A 16,423-nucleotide genomic window follows, 5' to 3' on the forward strand; every position below is an offset into this window, starting at 1 on the left:
ACAGTGAAACTTGGATACTTATTTTCATAAGCTATGCTGCTATTACAATCTTATGCGTGTTCACTTTAGATTTATCAATGCGAAAAGCGCATAACTATTTTCAGGTCTTCTTTCGACTATATGGATTTTTCTTTATGGGAAACAGCAGTGCGATTTTGGTAGCTAATAAGAGAATAAGACTTGTTTTGGCGTGTTGGATTTGGTTGACCTTTTTTGTCAGCAGTTTTTATGGCACAAATTTGTACAGTTCGATGACTACGCGGAAAAAACACACTGTGCACGTGAGCAGGGAAAATTTAAGTAATCTTCCCTTCAAGCCTTGTATTAGTGAGAATCTGAGGAATATCTACAAGTACAGCTACAATCTGAGTTTACCAGAAAATGAATTTTCCGATTGTCTTCTGCCGGGTAGAGCGATAGATTTAGTTGCGACAAATGTTGATTTGTATACTATAGAAAGAAAGGCAATGTATGTCATCAATAAGTATAAGTTCTTTGATAAGGAGGGAAACCGCAAGATAGACGTATTGGATCTTCCAGGGGACCATATGATTGTGGCCTATATGGCCCGGGGATTTCCACTGAGAGACACTCTGGCAGCCAACGCACAACGTTTCTTCGAAAATGGCCTTTTGCAAAGACACCTGAACACTCTGAGCGCTCATAGTCGATCATTGTTACATAAGAATTCAAAGGCGTATAAAGTATTCCGATTACATGACTTAAGAGTTCATTTCATTGTCCTCAGTTTCGGTATATTTGTTGCAACTTTTGTGCTGGTTATAGAAATATTATTAAGCAAGACAAAATTAGATCGTCATTGATTTAAAACTTTTTATATTGTATATATAATATACCTAGGTAGGTGTGTGAAATAATTTGTAAAAGAAAACGTATTTATTAAATTTAATTTTAAAGAGTCTTTAATAATGTTTCACTAACTATCTTTGCGTATTGTTATTACTTACACTAACCTATTTGATAAGTAGAGTTTTGGCGTGGTGTTGTGATTGTATAGTAATTTATATTTTTCAACCACACTTTTCATATGTTGTATAAGTATGTTGTATTTCAATATGTTGTGTCAGTTAGTAGTAAAACTCATTCAAATGTAGTGTACGATGTAAGGAAGAATTAAACGTCCTATTTAACGAAGTATCTGGTGTTTTATTTACTTAGGTAATGATCGTCATAGTTGACACTAGGCTAGGCACTAATAAAGTTTTTTTACCAATCAATACCGCGGTTCAGAGCGAGACAACGTCCTCTATCGGAGATTTTGTGCCAAGTTTAAACGATTAAGGTGCTCGATCTTGATATCTATGAATAATACTAGCAATACATATTAACTTGGGCAAAATCGTAGAATAATTCATACTCTACATTGTAGACCTTAATGAAGAATAATTCGTAGGTTTTCACAAATTAAAAAAAAAAGTTCAGGGTTTTAGCACACACTTCATTCTTTGCAATACAACATGTACTTAGAACAAGTGTTAAATCACAATCAATCAGAAAACTGCTCCTTATTAGAAATTAAAAACACAATGCAATATTTAGTAAGACGACAAAACGAATAATACTATAATTTTAAATAGTAGTGTACCTACGTTCCTTACTTGAATGCATAGAAAATCATAATGAATACCATTAATACGATTAGAGAGAAGAGAATCTGAAACAAAGAAAAAAAATTACGTTAAAACATAATCTTGCAGTATTGAATCCTACTAATTCCTACTAATATTATATTAATGCGAAAGTTTGTATGAATTTCAGGATGTCTGGATGTTTGTTACTCTTGCACGCAAAAACTACTGAACGGATTTTGATGAAACTTCACAGTATTATTATATATAACCCAGAATAACATATAAGCTATAATTTATGACGATCTGTGACCAACTAAATATCACGCGGGTGAAGCCGCGGGCAAAAGCTAGTTTAATATAATTAGCATCATGTAGGTATGCTGGGAATACAAGAAGATAGATTTCAATTGAACTATAAAATAAATTGCTGCAAATGCTACTACTAAAAACATTACCTTATTCTAAAAAATTATCACTTCACGGGATTTATTGCAACAATATCTATTTTAACGGTAAATAATATTTACCCTCCCGACGTTTCGGCTCGGTTGCACGAGATGGTTATTCACTGGATGGAACTTCATGACCCGAAAATCCTCTCAACTGACAGGCATTACCATGTTAGGTTGATACGTGAAGCCATTGAAATTAAAAAGCATAAGAATTTCAATCGAGAAGATGGATTTAACCTATCATTAGCGTGGAATCCGGTGATAACGAAGTACAAATCGCGTTCTGGGCCGTCTCAGAGAAACCCGGACACTGTTAGTGTGGTTTGTCGGACTGACTGTACCACTGACGAAAATATTGTGCAAATGCGGGTGGGTGAAGAAAACTCATCGCGCCGGAGCAGACGACGCCGCATCTCTTCAGTCTGCCCGCGACCATGACTCGTGCAACCGAGCCGAAACGTCGGGAGGGTAAATATTATTTACCGTTAAAATAGATATTGTTGCAATAAATCCCGTGAAGTGATAATTTTATAGTAAAAAATGCAACATAATAGTTTAAAATATTATATTACCTTATTCTGCCACCGACGGTTTTCAACGCACTGGCTGTAAGGCATCGTGGAAAAGGTTACTGAATTGTAGAGTGGTACCCAGAGATTTGGGAACATCCAAAACATCAGGTCATCAAATGCCTTTCGGAGACGATACGAAGGCCTTGTGACTAGGTCTCGCATCTGTAACAAAATAATAGGCTATTAATCACAACAGTGATAAACAATAACAGAAAATAATTAGTAAACATAAACAACTAAAAACACAAGCTGTGTATAAATAGATACATGTTGACCAGACACTCTAGATTTTAACTACATGACTGTCTTTTACAGTGTCTGTAGGTAAAGTAACAGTAGCTATTTTTTTTAACTTACCTCTATGTAATTATACATAGCTAAGTCGCTGATTGCATAAGTATCCGGCCATCTAGTAACTGAGAACTCGCTCAAGATATCAGCCAAATTATCGTTATACTTCTGGAAGAGCTGATCTAGGATAGTGCAGTCCTCAAAACCGGCATTCATGCCTTGACCATAGAAAGGCACGACTGCGTGAGCGGCGTCTCCAATGATGAGCGCTTTATCATCGACATTGTATGGACGGCACTGAAAAAACAATACATCAGATAAGTCAAAGGTCTCATCCAAACTACCATTTCAAAGTCATATACCTAAGTCATATGAAATTACCTTGATTGCAACCAAAGGCGACGGTGATCCACCAAAGAAATCTTCAATCAACCTTTTTCTACCGATCAATGGTATCGAATCCGGGAAGTATTTCTCGAAGAATGCTAACAACTTTTCTTCTGTATCCAAATCCTTAAATTTTTCGAAGGGCATGAACAACGTCACGGTCCACGAGCAGTCTTGGTTGGGCAGGGCGATCATCATAAACGTGCCCCTCGGCCAAATGTGCAAATAATTGGCTGCCATCTGAAACTATCAATCATCCACCCGTTTCACACCGCCCTACCATAATTTAAAAAAGAAATTCACAACCATTACTGTCACCTCCAGGATATTAAATGGTAGTAAATCACCACTAAACGTAAATCACGTTAAATTGCCCTTATGACCTGTACGTTAATATTATATACCCGATGTACGTAATTATATTGATATACGTTATGTTCAGGTATATTACTGTTAAGTCCACAAAACGTACGTCAGAAGGTTGGAACAGTAAAACATGTGATTTCTTTAAAGGTGTATTTGCGACTAAAATAAAACTGGCGGGCTCAGCCGCCGACACATACAAGGAACAGTATAACTATTGTTTTCTATTGTTAATTGTATTGGGCAATGATGTGGGAACGCAGGACGCTACTCAATACTCTCTGTTCATTCATGAAGTTAATTTATTACTCTGATTAATGTGTACCTACATCATCCCCCTCCTTATACAAAAAATAAAACACAATAACACTTGATTGAGTAAATAACAAAATAATGAATATTTGAAACAACATTATAAAACAAAATTCTATGTCAATTAAAAATATCTAGAGACATAATACGCTCAATCAAATTGTACACTTGGTCCATTGCNCTATCATTATACATATAATATAAAAAATATAATGAAAATGACAATTACAAATTACAAAACATTAATAAACATCTCCAAACAAAATAACAAAATTTTTTGCCAAACAAAATACAAAACTAAATCAATTTGAATAAAGAGTAAAGTACAAAATCATGAAACCATGTATAAAGTAAGTACAGAAAAATACAATATTAAATTAATAAACTAATAGCTAATTAATAATACGCATAATAGTTTACATGTTTCGTAAAAACATTAGAACATTGTATTTATAAAAACTTATCCTAAGTAAGTAACGATGAGCCGCTCTACCTACTTAGAAAGAAAAAAACTTACAAGTCAAAACGCACCGGTTTATTGATAACGCGGCCACTTCGCGTTGTTTTTGGAATTAGAACTTTGCTAGAAGTGTCTGCGTTATTAGTACTAGTATTCTTACTACCGTCGGGAAAATCCTTTTGTACGAAAAATCTAAACCGCTTAAGTTAGACTCTTAAAATTTGGCATGCAGGTACCTTAGTAAACTTAAAGCTTAGTTACAACAGGATATTGCAAAATTCCCACGGGAACGGGAGTTAGCGGGAAAAAACATTTGTATGAACAAATCTAAACCGCGTAAGATAGACTCTTGAAATTTGGCATGCAGGTACCTTAGTAAACTTAAAGCTTAGTTACAACAGGATATTGCAAAATTCTCACGGGAACGGGAGTTAGCGGGAAAAAACATTTGTATGAAAAAATCTGAACCGCGTAAGATAGATGAAGGGGGGGGTAAAACGAGATCCACGCGCACGAAGTCGCGGGCGGCCGCTAGTAAATAAATAAATAAATAAACGATGGCTAAGAAAACAAGAATGCATTTAACAACAAAAACAACACCGGCCATTTTGGAGGAAAAACAAAGTTGCCATATGTTAAATAGTAATTTCTACTACTCTATTATGTAAATTATAACAAAAAATGTCACCGTTCAGTTTTAAATTAAAACAAATTAATTTCATTTTAAAAAAAGTTTTCACAATGTAATTAACAATATTCTCAAATATATTTTAATTAAGAAAAAAATGAAAATATGAAGGAAACAGGAGCAGCGACATCTAGAGCGTTTTAGGGTAGTTAAAAAGTATTTGAATTTATCCACCGATGTCGCTGTTTGGAAGCAAGTTTCACTTCGATGACCGTAGTATCACCTGCTGGTGACATAAAAACAGCTGTAAAGTAGTTCTTCTTTGGATAAGTTTCGTTTGACTTGGATAATCGTGACGTATAGTTATTTTCTTACTACGCTGCGACATAAAAGAAAAAGTGAAGTTCTAGATGATTTAAACAAAAGTTAATAATACATTTTTAAACTTAAATATAGTGAAAAAAATCTAAAATGGAATACTTCAGCGGGACGAAGAAATTACTTGATTTTATAATAGCCGATTGGAAATTGTTACTAATTCTTACATTGATATTCGTTATTTATTTCTACTACGCCAGAACATTTGACTATTTTGAAAAGAAAGGTATTAAATATATGAAGCCCATAATATTTTTGGGTAGTCTGGGTCCTATAATAACTGCAAAAAAATCTTTTCACTGTTATCAGTATGAGATTTACAATTATTTCAAAGGAAATCCATATGGGGGTAAGTAGGAAACATAAGATTAAGTAAAATATACCTACTATTAAAATAATTTAGAATTCTAGGGAGGGAGTTTGCTATTTATCTGAAATTGTTTTTAGGAAGATGTAGAACTAATTTACATCTCATTGTAAGTGTAGGTCTTAGATTAATAATCTAAGGTGTAGGTACACATTAATCAGAGTAATAATTTAACTTTATGATTCATAAATTATGAATGAACAGAGCGTATTGAGTAGCGTCCTGCGTTCCCACATCATTGCCCAATACAATCAACAATAGAAAACAAAACAAGGGTTACCTACACCATATCGAATTACAAATGATCGAAAATCAAAATATCGAACACGTTTCATCGAACGATCAGAATATCGAACGATCAAAATGTCGAATGCTCAAAATATCGAATGCTCAAAAATCGAACGTTCAGAATATCGAATTTACAAATGATCGAACGATCAAAATATCGAATGATTAAAATTGTAAACTGCTAACAATTCCCTATCATAAGTCGAATATTTGATTTCAGTCTGAGACAACAGAACTTCTTTGAAAAATAACCAAGTGGTTGCCACACATTGTTTACCTTTTGCTGTAAAACCGGGCCGACGCATGTGTTTGAAGCGTCGGTCATAAGCGATAAGTCCGCATCGGGTAACGGGGTAATGTAATGAAGTGTAGCGGCGCTTTGTAAGCTCTCCTTACACTTCTTAAATGCCTCATTGGCTTTGTCGTTCCATGCTATAACAGTCCGGTCTTTCTTTTTGGCGTTGTGTAAATAAATATTGAGCTCAGATTGATATTCAGCGGCTCTAGGAATATGAGTGCGATAAAAATTCAACATACCTAAGAATCAACGATACTGTACGACGTTCTCGGGTTTCGGATAGTCAACAATCGCCTGTACTTTATAGTCCAGGGGCCGTACTCCCGCCGACGACACTTCATATCCTAAAAATTCTAACTTTGATTTCCCAAAGTCATACTTCGCAACATTTAAAGTAACGCCTTAATCATTAAATCTTTTAAAAACTGTATCTAAATGCTGTTTGTGCAGGACCTCATTTTCACTAGCTATTATTACGTCATCGAGATACACAAATAAAAAATCTAGACCTTGTAATACAACGCTATCCATGAATCGTTGAAATGTTTGACCTGCGTTACGTAACCCAAAGGTCATGCGCGTAAATTCAAACAGTCCAAAGGGTGTTATGATCGCTGTCTTCTCAATGTCGTCATCATTTACAGGAATAAAATGATATGCTCTATTTAAATCTAGGCGAGAAAAAATAGTTTTCTTACCTGCTAACACGTATTTAAAATCTTGCAACCTGGGTATGGGGTAGCGGTCGATCGGGCTTCGTCACGGCATTCAACCTACGGTAGTTACCGCAAGGACGTAAATCTCCGTTCTTTTTGGCTACTACTAGGCCAGTAGAATTAAACACAAAAATGAATTAAATCGGAAATAATTCCAACTAAAGATTTTAGTGTTTTAATGGCTTCATTAGTTGCCCATAAAGATTCTCCTAGGTTTTCGACTTCGACGGAGTTGTGCTTAAGTGGTGGGGGGCCCTCGAAAGGGGCGCTTTTTCGGTTTTCCGGTTATACCGCGTAAAGGACTTACCCTATCGGAAAGTGGTCTTTCTGACGGTTGAAGGGCATTTAATCCTGCATTAAATAAGACCAAATTCATATGTTTTGAACAAACCGTTCTCGTGCAAATGTTCGGCAAAGTAGAAAATATGTGTATAATTAATGACCCTCTCCGCGTCCAATGGCTCGTTACCCGCAGGCTTCCAAGTCTTGAAAAGGAGCGCCTCAACTAGTGTAACCCTATCAAGGCTTACGAGCTGGATGCGCCTATCCTTGTTCGTCCCAGCTGTTCCTTAACTGCGGTTGCTGCACCTCTTCCTGGCACTCACCTGAACGACTCTGTGTTACCTACTGTGGCTGTCCCTCTTCCTTGTATCCTCCTGCACGACTACGTTTCCTAGCAGTATGCCTGGTCTAAGGTTCGACGCCAAAAATCAACAACAACAAGTTCATATTAAAAAGCTGAAGAGTTTTTTGTTTGTTTGTTTGAACGCGCTAATCTCAAGAATTACTAGTTTGATTGAAATAATTATTTTTGTGTTGAATAGCTTATAAATTGAGGAAGGCTATAGGATATATACAATCACTCTACGACTAATAGAGGCGAAGCAGTAAAGAAAAATGTTGCAAGCACGGAAAATAGTATTTAAACTATTTTCACGCGTAAGAAGTTGATTTTGTGGCGTCGAACCTTGGACCATTTATATGGCTAAGCAATGCAATCGTCAGGAGGGTACAAGGAAGAGGGGCAGCCACATTAGGTAACACAGAGTCGTTCAGGAGAGTGCCAGGAAGAGGTGCAGCAACCGCAGTTAAGGAACGGCTGGGACGAACAAGGATAAGCGAATCCAACTCGTGAGCCTTGACAGGGATACGCTGGTTAAGGCGACCCTTTACAAGGTTTGGGAGCCTACGGGTGACGAGCTATTGGACGTGGAAAGGGTCATTAATTATACACATATTTTCTAATTTGCCGAACATTTGCACGAGAACGGTTTGTCCAAAAAATAATATGAATTTGGTCTTATTTAATGCAGGATTAAATGCCCTTCAACCGTCAGGAAGACCACTTTTCGATAGGGTAAGTCCTTCACGCGGTATAACCGGAAAACCTAAAAAGCGCCCCTTTCGGGGGCCCCCATCACTTAAGCACAACTCCGTCGAAGTCGAAAACCTAGGAAAGTCTTAACACGCCACACGGCCCACCGGTGAGCCTAGTCGACTTTTCCATTCGGGCCAAGCCAAAATCACGTAATCGGTCATTTTTGACAACTTCTAATTTTCATTCCAGTGTTTATAAAATGCCATAATTCGCGCAGAAAATAAAAATTAGCGACTTCTACCGTGTAGTTTTAGCAATATAACAAAAGGCTCACCGGTGGGTCGCGAAGCCCCCTGGGAAAGAATCAAGAATTTCCGTTGGCGGAGGCCACGGGGTCACGCCGCGGCTCACCCCGCGCGCCCGTGCGTTCATAACTTTGAAAAAGTGTACAAAGAAGAGTGGTCATTTATGACCCAAGCCCGACACAAAAGATGCCATTGTTTTGTAATTTTCAGTGCAACATAAATATGTAATTTTTATATGAAATATTAGTGGCGAACATATAAATATGTAGCTTTATTTATTCTTGAAGCGCAGACTGAAAAACATATTTTCCACTTAATTTACTAGAATGCCTATCGAGTTTTTATGTTCATGTACTGCATCCACAGAAAAAGTCCTACTCAGCATCGTAGGTACTTGGTATCAGGGTTAGGTTGGTTAAATTCCTGCACGATGAGCTAGGAAAACTGTTCGAATGCATAATAGCATCCCGCCTCGTTGAGCACTTAATAGAAACGGGTCTTCTCTGAGGTAGTGTTTATCTGAGGTATCTGTTGACCAACTACCTCTCAAGCCTTCTTCGATGGCATGGCGTCGAGTTAGTTGTTCCGGGTCTACTCAGTTCTGGCACCAAATCTTGTGGAACATCGAATACAACTGGGTCCTACGCGGTGATCTCTCTCACTCCCGGTCATGGACATCATTGTAACTGCCCGTGGGAGGAACTACAACGAGGCGGCCTGCCTAGTCTGCCTAGTTGCTGCAGGTGGCACGATAGTCGCCAGTAGTGTAAATAAATTTATGACGTCTGGAGCTCGGGGACTTCGGGGAGGCTCGGGGACTTCGGGGAGGCTCGGGGGCTCTATATGCGGATATAGGGCCTCCGAATTATGGAGGGATCCAGAACCCAATCTCCCTGGCCGAGACGTAGATGGATGCGGCCTAGACGTACATAGATGGATGCGGATCCATGTACGTCTAGGCCAGGGAGACTGGGATCTGGGACCAAGTATATCTAGTATGAACCTAAACTCTATCCATCGAGTTTAGGTTCATACTAGAAGCAGTTGAAAAAAAAAATTAATTTCGCGCTTGATTAAAAAAACTAAGCAATATATTTATATGTTAGTTACTAATGTGGAATATAAAAATTACATACTTATGTTGCGCTGCCTGAATATAGCAAAAACATGGGTTATCTAGGTTTTCCTTCTCGTTGGTTCTGGGTAAGTTTTGTATGTGCCCTAACACCTCTCCTTTCTTTTGGATTCGAAAACCACGCCGTCCGGTTAGACTAGAGGGCCACGCGGCTCACTTCAATTAGCGTTTTGTTAGATAGCTACAATATTTGGCTCGTGAGAAGCGTTTTTGTTGAACTTGCTCACGGCTCACCGGTGACCCCCGTGGCCTGAACGGAACAGTAGGGGAAGGCTCACCGGTGAGTCCCATGGCCTGTATGGAAAGACTCAATTTTTAGCGTGGCGTTCAACGTGTTAATGGTAGAGGTGGGCGCCGATATACAATTGGCCGGCGGCGGCGCGCCGACTTTTTGACCTCGGCGGCGGCGGCGTCGGCGGCGTGACCTTGTTTGACCTTTGTTCATTGGGTATTGTTTTTAAATCTGCTTTTTTAGTATCTGTCGTCAAGACTAATCAGGTGATTTGCAGTTGGTTGGGGTTTGAGGCTTTGAGCCACTAGAGCAGTGGTTTATCCTAGTAAATTAGCTCTCTTGATCATAGATAGGTACTTTGATATTTGGATAGCGGGTTTGGCTGAGATCAGGTTCTCGTGTATTTCCTAAAGGCGAGCGTACCAATGTGCCGATAAAAGTACCCTTAACATGTATTTTTGAGCTCTTTGGAGGCACATAGTTAATGTTGGATTAGCTGACTGTCGGTGGAATATTATATTCAGTTCTGTTTTATTTATATTTATGGTCTTTCTATGTTATCCTACGGTCCAGGATGTTAATGTAGGTTGATTGCAGCAATGGGTTGAGGTCTAGATTGGCCGGAGGATACGTTTCACGTCTTAAATGATAATATGGTGAGACTTCGAGGCTTAATTACATGCGCCACTTGGTCAGCCAATCAGCTGACTTTGCAACAGTCTAGTCACACACACAGTTACATTTGAGGAAGGCCGCAGCTTTCTGTTGTCTGGGCTACTTTACTAGTAGATGTTATAGAGTATCGGACCAAGTACAGAGTCCTGGGGTACTCCAGCTCTGCAGCTAAAAAGAGAAGATTTTGTCACCGAGTTTGATTTTAAACTGTCTGTCACTGAGATAAGAATCCATCAGCGGGTAGTAGAAGTGTGCTAGAAGGTACTTTTTAATTTCATAGAGTAGTCCTTTATGATAATCCCAGCTGAAGCCGCAGCGAAAGCAGATGTACAGGATTCTTTCTTTTCCAAACATTGTACTGATTATGGTTGGTATGGTTTCTGCCAAAATTTATGGTCGGGTATACTATATTACATGGGTCATACTTAGGCAAGGGAATAAACGAGCAAGAATGATCCTTTTCCATAATTGAGCGATAAGAGAATTCGTTAGGCTACTTGCCAGTCTTATGGATCATTTCCAAAGTTAAGAGACTTGCGAGGTTCTCACTCAGTGTGGTCATTGTCAAGACCATGGACTTCATGGTGATCAGATCAAATACAAGTGCTTTTCGAGGGTTCATTTTTGCTATTTCTTTAGTTTAGCCATCTCTCTTAGCGTTAGTTCTTTCGTTTCAGCCGAAAGACGTCCTGCGCCGCTCGCATCCAGGCACCTGCGACCTTCCCCAAATCGTCGGTCCACCTAGTGGGAGGCCTGCCCACGCTACGTCTTTCGGCTCGTGGTTGCCACTCAAGAACTTTACTGCCCCAGCGGCCATCAGCTCTACGAGATATGTGCCCCGCCCACTGCCACTTGATTTTAGCGATTCTGTGGGCTACATCAGTCACTTTGTCCTCCTGCGTCTTTCGTCCTCAATTAGCGTAGTAGGAATCAATCTTCTACTTTGAACTTAAGGAGGGTAAGCGGAAACGTGGCGGTCAACTCCTCAGATAGTCAAGTACAAAGATGTCCAGAAGCAGCATATGAAAAGATGCAAAATGGGCCCTCTCAAATCACAATGGGAAGGTTTGGCAGCACAGCACCTAGAATGGCGGGAGATTGTGTTGTGTAGAGGCGAGTCCGCGAATTCAAGGAGCAGCGCACAACTGAACTCGACGCAAAACGCGATGATGTAAAACTCTCAATGTGCGAGGAATTTGCCGCGAAGATCGGCTAGGTAAGTCATCTTCGGGCGCACCAGCGCCGCTAAGACAGCTAAGTCGAAGTGGTCACCATGACCGAAATCAGTCTTATGAATCAAAGGCAGGCATCATAGCTGCAAGTCTCTGATCAAGTTCAATGCTTGATCTTATTTTTTTTATTGAATTGTTGATTTTTTGGATTATCCGTGTGAGAATGGGTTTAAATAAACGGGCTTGTCATGTAGCAAAGGTCTGAGATTTTTCTTGTCAGTTTGCACTCATGTATTATCGAACCTAATAAGCGGAGAACACTTTAAGGGAGGTACTTTGTTGCCTTCCAGAGGTTGTGGTTCCCATTTGCATTCCGAGACATATTTGCCAAACTCTGTGTGTGTGATTCGCTTAAAGTATAGTCCAATAGTGTGGGTTGTCTGCCAGACGAAGGCGGGGATTTTTTTCTTGACAGCAAGAGGGACCGCCGTCTCTCGCGTTCAATTATTTACTAGACCAAGCAGCAACTTGAATAATGTACTTGATTAACTGTTAATATAGTTAGTATTGAGTTATTCAATCAATTTATTAGTATATCAACGGCATTAAGTTGCGAAAAAATTATGCCAACCACATAATTTACATTAACTCAGACAGTCAGGCCGCGCTGATGGCCTTAAACTCCAACTTAATCACCTTAAAGTTGGTAGAAAACTGCATGAGTCGACTGAATACCCTAGGAGAACGTAACAGAGTAACACTGAAATGGGTTCCAGGTCACGCGGGAATCGTGGCAATGAAAATGCCGACGAACTAAGCGACGAGCGGAGGGAACACAATATGGTCCAGAACCCTTTTTTGGCATTCCCAAAAGTCTCGCTTGAATGACCCTGGAGAACATCTATTTAAACAAATCCTTTAAGGCATGGTCAGACACGCCAGGATTAACTCATTCCAAAGCTCTCATAAAAGTCTATGACCGAAAATGCTCTAAGCAGATCATAGGACTGAGTAGGATCAAAATGCGCATCTTAGTTCGAGCCCTCACTGGACACTGCAGTTTAAACAAGCACTTGTCCACTATGGGACTGTCCGAATCAAGAACGCGCAGGATGTGCCAAGAGGCAGATGAAACGCCACCACACATTCTCACGGCTGCGGACCTTTGATGCGCAAGCGGAGCTTACACCTGGGCAAACACATCCTAAGCCCACAAGATGTAAAAAATATCGCCCCCCAAAAGATACTGCAATTCCTAGTGGATGCAGGACTCGGAGGCAAACTGTAAGGAAAATAGCGGCGATCACAATAGATCGGTACCGGTCGTAGTGATACTAGGACTTTATTGAACTAGAATAGCCGCTCAACTCAATAAAAAAAATAGTTCTTCTGCGTTCGAAACACAGATTAGTACAGTATAGGAGAGGAATAAATTGCAAATAGTTTGTACAGTATCTGTATCGGCGCGCCGACAGCTGGTCGTCGGCGGCGGCGGCGTGAAAAAATTCGCGGCGGCGGCGGCGCGCCGGCGTGGCGCTCACCTCTACTTAATGGGCAACCAATGAAGCCATTAAAGCAATAAAATCTTTTGTAGGAATTATTTCCGATTTAAAATCTAATTCTACTGGACTATACATGAAGTGGACGGCCTACATAATACATATTTCTACCATATGTTTAAATTCATCCTTGACCCGTTTGTACCTATCCGGAGGTAGAGGCCTAGCCTTCGTATAGACCGGGGGACCGGATGTCTCTACATAATGACATACTGAGTGTTTAGGCGTCTCTTTATACGATTCAGGTTTTGTTAAATCTGGATAATTTAATAATAACTCATGCCATTTGTTAGTATTATCCACGGTCTTAATAGATATTTAACATAAATTGATATAATATAAACGTTAAATATAACTATATTTAACATAAATTGATATAATTACGTACATCGGGCATATTATTTACGTACAGTAAGAATATTATATGTACCTATTTGATTATTGTGTTATTTTTATTTAAAAACTCCCTATGAACAGGAGTTGATTCAATTTGGTTGGTTTTCATAAAACCTACACACCTACCTACTCTATTACAATTTTTTCTAAGTCTTGTGCCCCATAGCGCCCCATTTCCTATACTCCAACCAAACATTTACCTATTGTTAACAGCACACTGAAGATAAAGTAACAGACAACACAGTCGACGAACAATCAGTTGTATTATATCTATTATTTGTTCTACAGGTCTTTTTGAAGGCAGTCAACCTGTATTGTATATTCTAGATCCTGAACTCATCAAGGCAATCACAATTAGAGATTTTGATCATTTTGTCGATAGAAGTATCATGAACTCGAATAAACCAAGATACTTGAAACAGTCATTACTGAATTTGAAGGTAGGTATATTGTTAAACAAATGTTATTAAAAGTTACAGGGAGGATATCTATAATTTTATTTTCATAGGGTTCAGAATGGAAAGGAGTGAGAAGCACTTTGACTCCAACATTCAGTTCTTCACGATTGAGAAACATGCTCCCTTTAATTCAACATTGTTCTCAACAAATGGTTGAGTTTCTGAAACAATATGGTAAGTTTTCGAAATTAATTAACTTAGTAATTTATTTTAATGACTATTGAAGATTTTCAAGTAGGTCAATATGACAAGCATAAATTGTGTTCTTTTAGATAAAAAAGATGTTGAAATGAAAGATACTATGGGACACTTCACACTAGAAGTGATAGGAGCTTGCGCGTTTGGGATTAGGTGTGATGCGTTGACCGACGAGAACGCGCATTTTGTCAAAGTATGTCTGCCTTCCTATTTATAATTATGTAAATAGAAAAAAGCTCAAATAGATACAGCTTTTAATTGTCTGATATAAAGTTGTGAACAAAATACAAAAGAATGATAAAAGTCTTGGCCCTTGGATGTGATTTTGGTAAAAACAAAAAAAAGTCCTTAATATTTCTTTTATTGTCATGCCTCTTGCCGGTGTAAACGAAAAAAACAACTGAAAATATCAATCTGTACATGTGAATCTAATACAGGTGGGGATTTTTCCATCGCCTCATATTTTTATGAAATTTTATTTTCAGGTAGCAGAAAAGTTTAATTACATGCCGAGATTGAAGCGATTAAGCATCTTTTTCTTTCTAGTATTCATGCCAAAGATGTTGCGATTTTTTAATATATCAATATTCTACCCCAAGAGCATAGAAGAACTACTAAGAATATTGAAAGTCGCTAAATCAGAAAGGAAGCTATCAGGCACCAAGTAAGTTTTTTTTTTATAAAATATTTTATAACATTTTATTGGCGTTCCAATATTTTTTTTATAATAATAAGTATGTACCCCACAGATAGACTAGTAGTGTGACTTAAAATAATATTAAATGTTTTGTTCCAGAAAAAATGATTTCCTTCAATTACTTATTGATGCCGCCGAAAAAGAAAAATCTGACCCTGAGCGCCCAAACAAATGTAAGTGGTGGAAATTTTTGAAAATTAAAATTATAAAGCGTTGCGATAATCTTTCCGACCATATCGCCCGATAAAAGAAATAATCTTTCTTGCAGTAGTGTAATTAGTTTCGCTCATTGAATTATTTTGGTAAAACATGTCACAGAAAAAAATGATAATCGCAAACAGGCATACGAGCTTGCCGGTTCCCAAAAATATTGCCATTGGGAACCGGCGGTGATACCACGTGATACGCTGCCGGCAGTCAAAACGGCTGCCGGCGCGCTGGGCCTGGCACTCATAAAGGCAACCGACAACAGAAGGTTGTCAAGTTTTTTTTTTATCCACAACGAGGAAGCTCTTGGCCTGTATCTCACCTGATGGTAAGTGATGATCAGGCCGAAGGTGGAAGCAAGCTTCACCCGGAATCCTCAACCACAGAGGAACTGGCTATCTTACCTCTAACTGCCGGAACACAACAATATGCTGTTAACAATGTTGTTAAATGGCGACAGACTTAGGTAAGGTGGTAGCTACCAAATTAGCCAGGCGGACTTAGAACAAGTCCTACCACCAACCAAACCGAACAGAAAAATCTGCCCCCACTGGGAATCGAACCCGGAACCTCTGCGTCTGAAGCAGGTGGTCTTACCACTAGACCACAGAGGCGGTTAGTGTAAGAAGCGAGTGCAAAAAGCTAGTTTGTTTGAATTGTTTTTCGATCTCTGCGAGTTTGTGTGTTTTTACATTGATAGGTACCTACACTTGTATAAAAATGAAAGTCGGTGATTAATAATCGTCATATGAAGAGTTCGAAAACGCTGAAATATAAAAACAGTGTCTACAACGAATACTAGATAAGATAAGAGACGCAAGAACCATCGATAATCATAAAAGATTTCCTGATAACCATCGACAAGAGTAGAGTCAAGAAGGCAGACCTTTCAAGTCAAAAAACGAAAAATCTTCTAGAAAATTTACAACTCTGAAACAAGATTGTGAAGCGACTATCGTATTTCTCC

The 16,423-nt window shown here is 38.8% G+C and overlaps 2 protein-coding genes across 4 annotated transcripts in view; one reads left to right on the forward strand and one right to left on the reverse strand.

Annotated features, from left to right (window-relative positions):
* Positions 1-1,024: 1,024 nt before the first annotated feature.
* LOC114350634 (kynurenine 3-monooxygenase-like) lies at positions 1,025-4,140 on the reverse strand. The gene is made up of 4 exons (XM_028301501.1): positions 3,289-4,140; positions 2,974-3,204; positions 2,617-2,778; positions 1,025-1,675 (listed from the first exon to the last, which is right to left on the reverse strand). The coding sequence occupies exons 1-4, from the start codon at positions 3,532-3,534 to the stop codon at positions 1,616-1,618; spliced, it is 699 nt and encodes a 232-aa protein (XP_028157302.1). The 5' UTR covers positions 3,535-4,140; the 3' UTR covers positions 1,025-1,615.
* Positions 4,141-5,391: 1,251 nt separating this feature from the next.
* Positions 5,392-16,423, forward strand: part of CYP354A1 (cytochrome P450 9e2-like) — a 34,065-nt gene continuing 23,033 nt past the window's right edge. The window contains exons 1-6 of one of the 3 annotated variants that reach the window (XM_028301531.1): positions 5,529-5,784; positions 14,185-14,336; positions 14,405-14,528; positions 14,627-14,745; positions 15,038-15,216; positions 15,349-15,422. In XM_028301531.1, coding sequence (XP_028157332.1) covers positions 5,529-5,784; positions 14,185-14,336; positions 14,405-14,528; positions 14,627-14,745; positions 15,038-15,216; positions 15,349-15,422 — 904 coding nt within the window. Of the gene's footprint in view, positions 5,785-14,184; positions 14,337-14,404; positions 14,529-14,626; positions 14,746-15,037; positions 15,217-15,348; positions 15,423-16,423 lie in introns of all 3 variants that reach the window. The other 2 variants (XM_028301528.1, XM_028301529.1) reach the window with 2 other exon arrangements.

Source organism: Ostrinia furnacalis, unplaced genomic scaffold (assembly GCF_004193835.3).
Source record: "Ostrinia furnacalis isolate ACB-3 unplaced genomic scaffold, ASM419383v2 OfSCF0932, whole genome shotgun sequence".
In the NCBI taxonomy this organism is placed as follows: Eukaryota; Metazoa; Arthropoda; class Insecta; order Lepidoptera; family Crambidae; genus Ostrinia; species Ostrinia furnacalis.

Bases quoted from the DNA above. Each gene is read 5' to 3' on its own strand.
- LOC114350634 (XM_028301501.1), bottom strand. From the start codon at position 3,534: ATGGCAGCCAATTATTTGCACATTTGGCCGAGGGGCACGTTTATGATG. The intron at 3,205-3,288 runs GTAATTTCATAT...TTGTTTTTTCAG, and splicing joins CGCCTTTGGTTGCAATCAAG to TGCCGTCCATACAATGTCGA. The intron at 1,676-2,616 runs GTAATATAATAT...TCTTTGTTTCAG, and splicing joins ACCGTCGGTGGCAGAATAAG to ATTCTCTTCTCTCTAATCGT.